The sequence below is a fragment of the Trachinotus anak genome, unplaced genomic scaffold (genome assembly GCF_046630095.1).
Source record: "Trachinotus anak isolate AG129_WGS33_773 ecotype Australia unplaced genomic scaffold, CSIRO_AGI_Tana_v1 ptg000005l, whole genome shotgun sequence".
Taxonomy (NCBI): Eukaryota; Metazoa; Chordata; class Actinopteri; order Carangiformes; family Carangidae; genus Trachinotus; species Trachinotus anak.
Genome location: NW_027273856.1, coordinates 15,228,622 through 15,238,642, shown reverse-complemented (window position 1 = coordinate 15,238,642; position 10,021 = coordinate 15,228,622). Strand labels below are relative to the sequence as shown.

The 10,021-nt window shown below is 42.8% G+C and overlaps 1 protein-coding gene across 1 annotated transcript in view; it reads left to right on the top strand.

Annotated features, from left to right (window-relative positions):
* The first annotated feature begins 421 nt into the window (after positions 1-421).
* Positions 422-10,021, top strand: part of LOC139621716 (gamma-aminobutyric acid receptor subunit rho-2-like) — a 31,281-nt gene continuing 21,681 nt past the window's right edge. Inside the window, exons 1-2 of the mRNA XM_071478501.1 lie at positions 422-5,200; positions 8,733-8,839. Coding sequence (XP_071334602.1) covers positions 5,079-5,200; positions 8,733-8,839 — 229 coding nt within the window. The 5' untranslated portion in view covers positions 422-5,078. The remainder of the gene's footprint in view (positions 5,201-8,732; positions 8,840-10,021) is intronic.

Genomic DNA, 10,021 nt, shown 5'->3' with positions numbered 1-10,021 from the left:
GGTTGGGCTGTTTAATTTAAATGCTTTACTCAACATTTTAAGCATTATGCATAATTCATTGGTTTGCTCTTGTAGACAAAACCACCAAATTGCCAGTGTTTGCTCTAAAACACCAACCACCGAATTTGTGCTGTCCTCGAACGAAACTTCCACCTGAGCCGGCCATGACGGAGCCATAAGCAAACGGAGTAAGGAAGGTACCAAACTGCTTGTTCTGGTCATTGTGCCACGAAAACAGTGTAATAATTCCCAACAGCCCCTGCGAGGAGAATAACAAGAGGTCAGACCTGCTTTGATCGGTCATCGCCACATTGACGTTTACAGGTGAGATCATTTTAGAGATAATGTGCACCGGTAAACATGACTATGGCCTCACTTTACTTTCACACCCACAACAGTTTTTGTTTGTTTTATTTGAATCAGGAAGTAGTATTTTCTCTGTGGACAGTGTAAATCCATTCATTTGTATCTTCCCTCCCTCCCTGCTTCTCTGCCCGTCTCCCCTGCTGTTTCATGGTATTCACACCACATCCCTGTGCATTAATCTCATTTGGCTCGCACTCCCTGAAGCTGTATGCAAACACTCATTTTCCCCCCCGCACTTGTACAAATAGACCCAAACACTGTCTAACATTTACCTTCTGTGATATACTTCGAGTTTGGGGTTTATCAGTCTGATGAGACTCACAGGAACCGGGAAGCAATGTAAATTCATTCTGACGGCTTTTTGACACGTACAGCAACTTAGCAGCATACAAATAGCCAAAGGTAGTCGTAGCAGTCTGCCTGTTGAGTGGAGCAAATCTATATTGATAGTTTTTCTGTCTAATTTGAGCAACATCTTAAACCTGCATGTGTCCAGGTTTCACTTGAAGGCAGCAGAGATCCTCTATGAATATTCATGTTCTTCAAATATTTATATTCTCAGGATCTCTACATATCTGCCTCTTCAGTTATTGAGCCCAAGGCTGGTATACTGGCATATAAACAGAAAATAAACGACTTGAATGAAAGAATGTGTGAGGTTTTCTTATCTCTTACTACACCAGCAGGGAACATGCAGCATTGTTGTTACCTATAAATAAACCTGATGATTGGGTCATTACAGGTGCAAATGTGTTCAAAGTTGTAAAGTAGACAACCACCTATGCGGTATGATTATGGCAGAATTCAGAAGCAAGAGTGTAGTCGATGTTTAAAAGAGCTATTAATAAGTTTTGCTATTGCTACATAGCTAGCGTTAGCATTAGCAGCTGTTTACTTACCAGTGTAGCAGAAACATTGTGAGTTCAGCATCAACCTTCATTCCTTTACTCACCAAGAGCTGCCTCCAGTGATGGAAAGCAACGCTGATGTTAACTCTTGTCTCTATCACATTTTTCCTATTTTGAAGCTAGCATGCTAACAAGCTAGCCCTGGCCCGTCTCGTCACTTTCTGATAGCGACTCACTGTAGCCTCCAATCTGCCTTCAAGAAGTAGCATAGCTCAGAGGGCAGATTATAACTTAACCTCTTGTCAAGTGACAATCACCACCAACTGCTCCTAACATGAAACCATGTTCGTAGAAAACTAACCCAAATTGTTGGGTCTCTTTCTTCCCTATACTTTAGAGAGAATGTCTTGACCTCCTCCAATTGGAAAGTGCCTTGAGATCACTTCTGTTGTGATTTGGCGCTATATAAATAAAACTTGATTTGATGATTTGAACAAATAGCCCCTTAAACAAAAGTTAAGAGTCTACCACCAGCCTAGCAGCTCTGTGAGGCTGTACCACGACACATTCTTGATTTAGGCTATAGTTATAGTTAGTTAACAGTTATAGTTATAGTTATAGTTAGTTATAAAGTTTACCTTGTTCCCCATCTTAGTTTAGTGTCTTAGCATTTGCTAGCTAAAATTTACGAATTAGCAGTCCAGCTGAGGCTGAGGAGAATGACATTAGTTTTGCGGGTGTTCAATACTGGACAAATCTGCTAGATAGAAAGTCGAAGGATCACTCAAGTTATTCCGATTAATTCTGCAGGGGATGTCACTGTGCTAAAAGATGTCCATCTAATCCTTACTGAGATTTCATTCAAACCATAGTACCTGATTGTGGCGCTAGAGGAAAAGTCGGAGGATCACCAAAGTCGTCAGGATACATCATTTGGGCAACGGTTCAAAGGTCAACAACATATCTGCCTATAAAACAAAAATGTCACCCTCATGGTGCTAGTGTAAATGCCAGGGGATCACCGAAGTCAATAGGATTCATCCTGTGGGCACCATAACTGTTGGCACAAAATTTAATGGCAATCCATCCCATAGTTGTCGACATAACTCAGTCAGGACCAAAGTGTTGCACCAACATGGCTCAGGCATCAGATCAATGACCCAAAGACACTAAAACCTGCCTGATAGGTGAGTCAACCAAACCCCTGTAAAAAGAGGAGCAGTTATCACCATCTCAGTCTCTGACTCTTCTTCATGTGATTGGGTGTGGTTAAACCAGAGCTGCAGACTTAAGACTTAACATTAGATAAGATTCAGGCTTAAATCATAAAAGTATGAACTTTAAATATTTTTTTCTTATCAAATCAAGTGTTAAGTTTCATGTAAATCAGGTCTTGCAGCAGTCAAGGTAAGCACACTGGCCCCGTGTTGCAATGCACCTGTGATATTTAATTGTTTAATGGCTGATGCATTGAACTGACTTCATTAGCAATTCAATGAAAGTAAGATGTTCTCATGTGACATCAGCATTCAGGGACCTGAAAGACAACTGGAAACTGACTCCAGCTTCCTTATCAAGAGTTGAGACTAGTTAAGACTACGAGTCTGTTAACTTAAGACTTAAGACACGATATAAGACTGGACTCTGGTTTTACACTTGACTTGGGCTTGTTTCAGTTTACATGAGACATGAGGGGCCAGATGCATCACACTGTGCAGATTTATGACTGAAACGATGCCTTCAGAATTATAAAGACGTGCCGACTCATGATTGTTTTATAAATGTCATTCATTAAGAGTTTGGGCGCACGTGCAACGAGCCTCATTTTCACTCCCACAATTAGTCATAAATGGATGAAGACTCTCCCTTCATCCATCAGTGTGCAAACAAAACCACTGTCTGTGCCACAAGTTATCAGGCATGGCACAAAAAAAGAAACACAGTTTCACAGATTGTCGGTCGGATCACAAACAGGAGCTCATCAGTAAACTTTAGTGCGATGACTCCAACTGTGAAGTCCTGGTTTACTCTGAACTTCATCTGTCAGGAATAGAGACGTCGTCATTAGACTCCAGACAGACGTCTGAAACTGTGATTGGTAAATATTAAAATAGTCTGGGAACAGATGAATAATGAGGATATAATAATAAACAATGCTAAAGGAAACAGTGAGCGCACAAACACAATTATTTCTGTTTCTGAATTGTCGAACTGTTTTTGCTGTGTAAACAGCAAAACTTGTAAAGATAGAAATGAATGAGTGAAGCTCCATGAAGGTGGCTGCTGTGTTTTATGTGAGATTCTGTTTTCTCTTTATGTTACATTTTCACACCACTCTGTCTAACTTGGCTCGCTCTAAAAAACCAAGCGTACACATGGTTAAAAGAATGTGTGAGGTGATATCAGTCTCGCCGCACAAATTCATGTGCGGTAATTTGGCGTCCACATGGTTTTTGTGTGGATGCATCATTTATGCATCTGACCCTGGACTTGAGATTTGACTTGCAATTCTTTTGATTGACTTCACTCAAAACTGCCCTTGTATTCATCTGTTAATGAACTAGTCCTTTAGTTCAACCAGATAAGAAAAGCTGAAGAAACACATTTTAATTACAGATGCAGCGTTTTCCCCGTTCATCACCTGGAGACAGACAGAGCGTAGCTCCTGCAGGTTTTCTGGTTTTATGTAAAGTCTGTCAGTAAATTTGGGATGGAAAAAAATCAGGCTCAAAAGGCATAAAATTAAGGAGGTAAAACTTAATTAAATAATCCGTTTCTTGGTTTTGGTTAGTCAGCCTCAAAACTTCCAAACCTCTCCTGTGTGTGAAACTCCTCTGCCTCTGGATGCTCAGAATTAATCAGGCTGGACCTTAGAAAACATGATTTTGACTCAATAATATCTTTTAATCTTTTGAGATCAGACACACACACACACTGGTGGAACAACAGACTGCTCCTCAGCATCCACAAAGAACTGTCACCACTGTCATTCTTCACTGTGTGATTGATGGAGGTCAAAGGTCAAGACAAGAACATCAGGAATCAACTGGGGAACGTCACATCAGATTCAGAGCTCTCTGTCTGTGTAGCCTGCAGCTGTTGGTATCCTCACACTTTCCATAGAGGAAAAAAGGGATTGGGCAACTTTTGCAGGAAATCCATAAAAAAAAAAGTATTAATCCTAAATAAACTGAGTCTGAGGAGGACATTTGAACATCTGCCCCATCGGCTGAGATATTGTAATTCCACTGGTTTCTAAAGCAATTTCACATCTTCCAAGAACATTTCTATCCAGACTCCGGGCAGATGTGAGTGAGCCAGATGTGGACACACTGAGGATGAGGAGCACAACATCAGAATACATGAGATGAAATAATGCCACATTTTCCAGTTTGCAAATGTAAAGTAAAGACGTTAACGTCAATAAATGATAGAAACCACTGCTTCACTTGATCATGGTGTCAGGACCACCCCCCCCCCCCTCTCTCTTTATTAAGCTGCCTCCTCTCAGCTGTGTCTCTGCCTCTACACCACTGGTCAGGAGGGGCTTGTTTGTGTTTGTGTGTTTGTTTGTTTGCTTGTGTTTTTTTCACTGAGCTGTGTGTGGTGCTGATGCTGTGCGCTCCTGGAGCCAGGGGAAAAAAAAAACCTCCTCTGGAGTCTGGAAACCAATCAGAGCGCTTATCAGACTTCACCACCCTGTCTCTCTCTGCAAAGCAGCCGGCGCACTTGTTCCCCACAGTCCCTGGGCTCTCACTCTTCCTCCTCCCGCCTCTGGAAGGAAGATGGTACCGTGCACAGCGCGTCCTGCAGGCGGACCACAGTCGTCACTGACCGACTCTCTGCGGGAACTTTAAACTCATCATGCCGGGTTACGCCAGGTTCCTGCTCCTGCTGCTGTGTCTGGTCCTGGTCGGGGAGTGCAGGAAGCACAAAAGTAGGAAAAAGCGATGGTCGGCGCCGGCGGAGACGCACAAGCTTGGCAAGTAAGTGCGGGAAACCTTTTTTTTATCTATTTATTTTATTATCATTATAGTTTCATTAAACTGAGGTGTGAACTCTGACCTCCAGAAATCATCACAGCACAAACATCCAGCTGCAGATCAAAGAAAAAGCCCATGAGCTTTCTCCACCTCATCACTAAGAGCTGACGTTTATAATTGACACCAGCACAGGGACAGAGAAGATTAATGACATCCAAAAAAAAAAAAAAAAAAAAGTGAGGAAATTAGTGGCGACACAGCTGCTGAGCGGATTTCATTTCCACTCCGGCTTCATCCAGATTGTCAGCATCTGCATGCAGCCTGCGCCGTGTCTGCTCCACATCCATCCTCCCTGAGGTCGTGGTCACCCACACTGCTGTTCCGCGGGCTTTGGTTTGTCCAAACCGTGGAAACCATGAGGATGAGGAGAGCGCAGAGATTCTCTCTCTCTCTCTCTCCCTGTGTCTCTTTCTCTCTATCCCTGCTCCAGCTGCGTGTGGTGGAAAAACCCTCCTCCGTCTAAGAAGATCCATCCCTGCAGAAGCGTGTACGTGTTGGCTGTTATTCCAGGTGAACTCGTCCACCTGAAATAACTCTTCATATAGATTGCACTCTTCATCAGGATTGCTTTGAGGGAAACAGGAGAGACTGGAAAGTGGAGCAATGTCTTCATTTCTCTTGATGCCTTTTGTTTGGTTTCATTTCCAAACACCCAGCCTCCTCCCAGCAGCTGTTTCAGGTTTATTATCTTATAAAAAAAAAAAACTTGGACCTCATCTTCTTGCCCCAGGCTGGTGCCCCAGGTTGCTGCATAGTTTCATTAATGATTCATCTTCCTATTGTTCGCCCCTGTGATCGTTTCGACTCCGAGATTTTCATTAGGCTTTAATCGATTAATCAAAGATGTCAAAGTTGCTCGTGTTGGTTTGATCTCTGTCGACTGATGAATCAACCTGTTGTTTCGCTGACACTTCAACACAAGTTTTTAAAATGAGCTTTGCTGCAAATGTGCGGAACAAGTGTCACCTACAGTAAAAATCAGGGAACAAAGGAAATTCATTCAACCTGGAGGCTTTGTTAATGCAACCTTTTCTTTCATGAGGAAGTGCAAAACAAAAACAGAAGAAAAAAAAACACAATATTAAATTTAGGAGCCTCCACACAGCAGCTCGGCTCGTCCCCTCCTTCCACTGTTTTAAGAATAAAGTATAAGTCTGGAGCGCTTTATAATTTTCTTCTTGTCAACAAATCCCTTGTGCAGAGACAAATCAACAATGACTGTATGTACTGTGTGTGTATCCAAAGCCTGATACATCTCATTCCTCTGTGCCACGGAGCTCACTGTTGCACTGGGTGCTGTGTTCCTTCATCAGCACAAACACTGGAGTTTATTTTGACTCAGACACACACACACACACACACACACACACACACACATTTGCACAGGATCCTTCTGCCAGAAATAGTCACCGTACCACCGATCGAGCATTAACTCGCTGCTGAAAATAGTCCCTGACTGCTGCTTTATTTCCACATGCTTCCATTCATTTTGGAGCCTGTTTTTTTAAAAAAAAGGAATTACACTGTATTTGTAGGTGTTTTTAAAGGGTCACTCGTTCAGTCGGGACAAAGATGCCAGTGTAGGAAGGAGTCCACACAGCTCAATGCCACACAAATCGTCCACGTTACGGAGCACTGCATTATTTGATGCTCGGGCAACTGTGATATAATTGCTGCTTTTCTGGAGACATGTGTCAAGATGTCTGTGTGTTGCCCTAAAGGTTTTTGAGGAGGCAACAAGTTCTCCAAAATAAATGACAAAATATCATGTTGGTCCATGTATTTTCTGATCTGATCTCAGCTGGACTGAGCTGTGTCTCAGCAGTTTCCAAAAATAAATCTGTTGCACAACGAGACAACACCACGGTTAAGGTTTGGCTAGGTTTAAGGAAATATTATGGTGTGGGTTAAAGATACTACATCGTTAAGGTTAGCAGACTTTCAGTGTCAGGGTTATAATAATAACATCATAGTTATGATTATGGAACAGTCATGGTCAGCTTTACATAAAGAATAACACAAAAAAAAACCTTGACATGATACAAACATCAGTCTCCAGTGTTCAAGCTCCATGTTTAGTTGACCCGCCCACCACCTCCATGCTGTGGACAGACGTGGAGACAGAGTACTGCAGGGATGACATGTTCTTGTAGGTCAACCCAGAAGTTAGCATCACCCTGGTCCCCTCAACAAAAAGCAGCTGCGTTGGCTTTACGATTACCACAAAAAATAAACTCTGTAACAAACAAAAGTTTATGATACTGACACAATAAGCTTCACAAATGAACACCTCTTGAATACAGAAGCATAAAAAGCTAGTGTTAGGCTATAAACAAACTACACCACGGTCACATGACGTCAACATCACCACCGCTAAACTTCTAACTCGTAGTTTGATTTAGCTCTGAGCTCTTCAACAAAAGCTTTTCCTCTTACGATGTTAGTAAGAGTTTGTAAGAGTGCGAGTGTAAACACAACCTCTGTAGCCTGTTTTATTTCTTAGCAACTGGCCTTTTTTAACAGGCATAAAAACTTAAAGAAATCAGGACTGGGCTAGTTCCTGATATATTTTATGTAATAGAATAATAATGTGAAAATGTCTTGAGTTTGTGTCAACCACAGACTTTATTTCAGACCTCTAACCAAAACCCATTCTAAAAGCTCAGAGACGTCAGGACGAGGGAGCAGGAAGTGCTAAAATGCAACTAAGGCTCTGAGCCTCTCTTCTGATTGGCTGACTGTTCTTCTTAATAATCCAATAAAAAATAAAGCAGATTTCAGGTAAACACTCAGAGAAACCAAATCCTGCAAGATTGGATGGTGGGTCTAGGTGGGCGGGGCTTGGAGCATGGCTGAGAGCAGCGACTGCTTTTTTGTGACATCACAAAGTTCCAGAAGTCCTGACGGCTGGTTTTAAGGCTCAGTTTCTGAATACAGGCTGTGTGCATTTCTCTGTGGACTGAGGCTTTGATACTTTCACAGTATTAATATAGAACCTAGACCTGCTTTATAATCACAAACACATGGACATCTACCTTTATACAATATTGGACCTTTAATTCTACTGCTGTATGTCATGTTGCAAATGGTCACATCACGTTGCAGTTGATGTGATATGGCAGCACTGTGTACAAGAGTAAAGCATGAAGGGAAGGAGGCAGTAATCGATCTGACGTCTAGATAGAACCTAGACCTGCTTTATAATCAGAAAACACATTGACACCTTTATATAATATGGGACCTTTAATCTTAACTGTATTGTATTTGTCATAACCACACACTTTAAAACCATTTGCACTGGATGTAATTCAGGGTTTGAATGATCAAACATCAACGTTCTTCTCTGGTGATGGAGTGAAGGCGTCAGAAAGTATAGAGACATGTAGTTTCAGTCTTTTCATTTGTTGGCAGTAATAAAAACACAGAATACAAAGTCTTCTCCTTACTTTAAAAACTTCTCTCTGTCTGTTATCAGTCCTCTGTCGAAAAAGGTTGCGGACGGAACCAAAACCCGAAAGATGAAGACCACCCACCTCCTACGCATAGACGACCACGACTTCACCATGAGGCCCGCCTTCGCAGGTAAGCACCCAGAGCTGCTTCTACTCAGTGATCAGTGAGTGAATATTTTTCCATTGATTTTGTGTCTTTAAAAAGGTCCTTTTTTTCTGAGCGATATCACACACAGACTGGATTAGACGTTTCGGCTCAGCGGTCGGCTGACACTGACTCAGCCTCTCTGCCGCTGACGCGTCAGGGCTCACCCTCTGCTGAACCTGACTGTGACTGCTAATACCACTCTGACTGGGAGAAGAAGAAGCAGGTTTATTCTCCCCACCTGTCTTCTTTTTCCCACTCGGCTGCCGAATCTTTAAGAGGACAGAAATAGGTGACATGTTGAGCTCGCAGCCCCGAGTAAAAGCACAAAGGAGGAAGCAGAGAAATACTCAGGTTGTGTTCTTAATACAAACTGACAGAGAGCTGAGCAGAGGACCTGCAGCACCTCATGGAAAGAAATAGGAGGAAATGTCCTCGTTTCTCCTGCTGCTTTAGAATTACAGCTGGTGATGAGTTTATTTCCCTGCCAGACGTTTCATTAAACTCTGATTCCTCTGCACTGACAGACGTCGACCTAAGTTCATCCCGTGTTCTTGTTTTACACCCTGAATGTCAGGACAATGCCTCTGCTTCTGGGTTTTGAGGAGGCAATTAAAAATAAGAAGCTTATTCCCGTTCTCCGGTATTTAGCATAAACAGGCCCCTGTATTCGTACAGGAGGAGGCGGCGAGCTCAATGAAACGTCCCACAGTGAATTTCATGCTCCTGTGGGACGACAGTAGCAGCTACAGAGGGGCATGGGATCCCACTGAGGATCACTTTTTCTTTTTTTTTTTTTTTTTGTCTTGCTGTTGTCAGCTTGTGTTTTGCTGGTGCAAGCAGCTTCTTCTTCTTCAGCATGAGAAGAAGGAGTAGAAGAAGAAGAAGAAGAAGAAAAAGAAGAAGAAGAAGAAAAAGAAGAACGTGATCGTCTCAGTCAAAGATTATCAAAAGCTGACTTGTGTGAGCGCCCCGCTGCTGCCCGGGAGGCGGCCGCGTGCTCATTTGGCTGAGGAAGAAGTTGTGCGTGCGCAGCAGCTGCCGTGGCTCCTCCAGGCTTCGACTGCAGTGTTACTAATGAAAGCCTCTTACGCAGCCACTTCCTGTTTGCTGGTGGAACGATATGGAGAATGATGCGCTTATGTGCCGCCGGGGATCAGTGAGGAG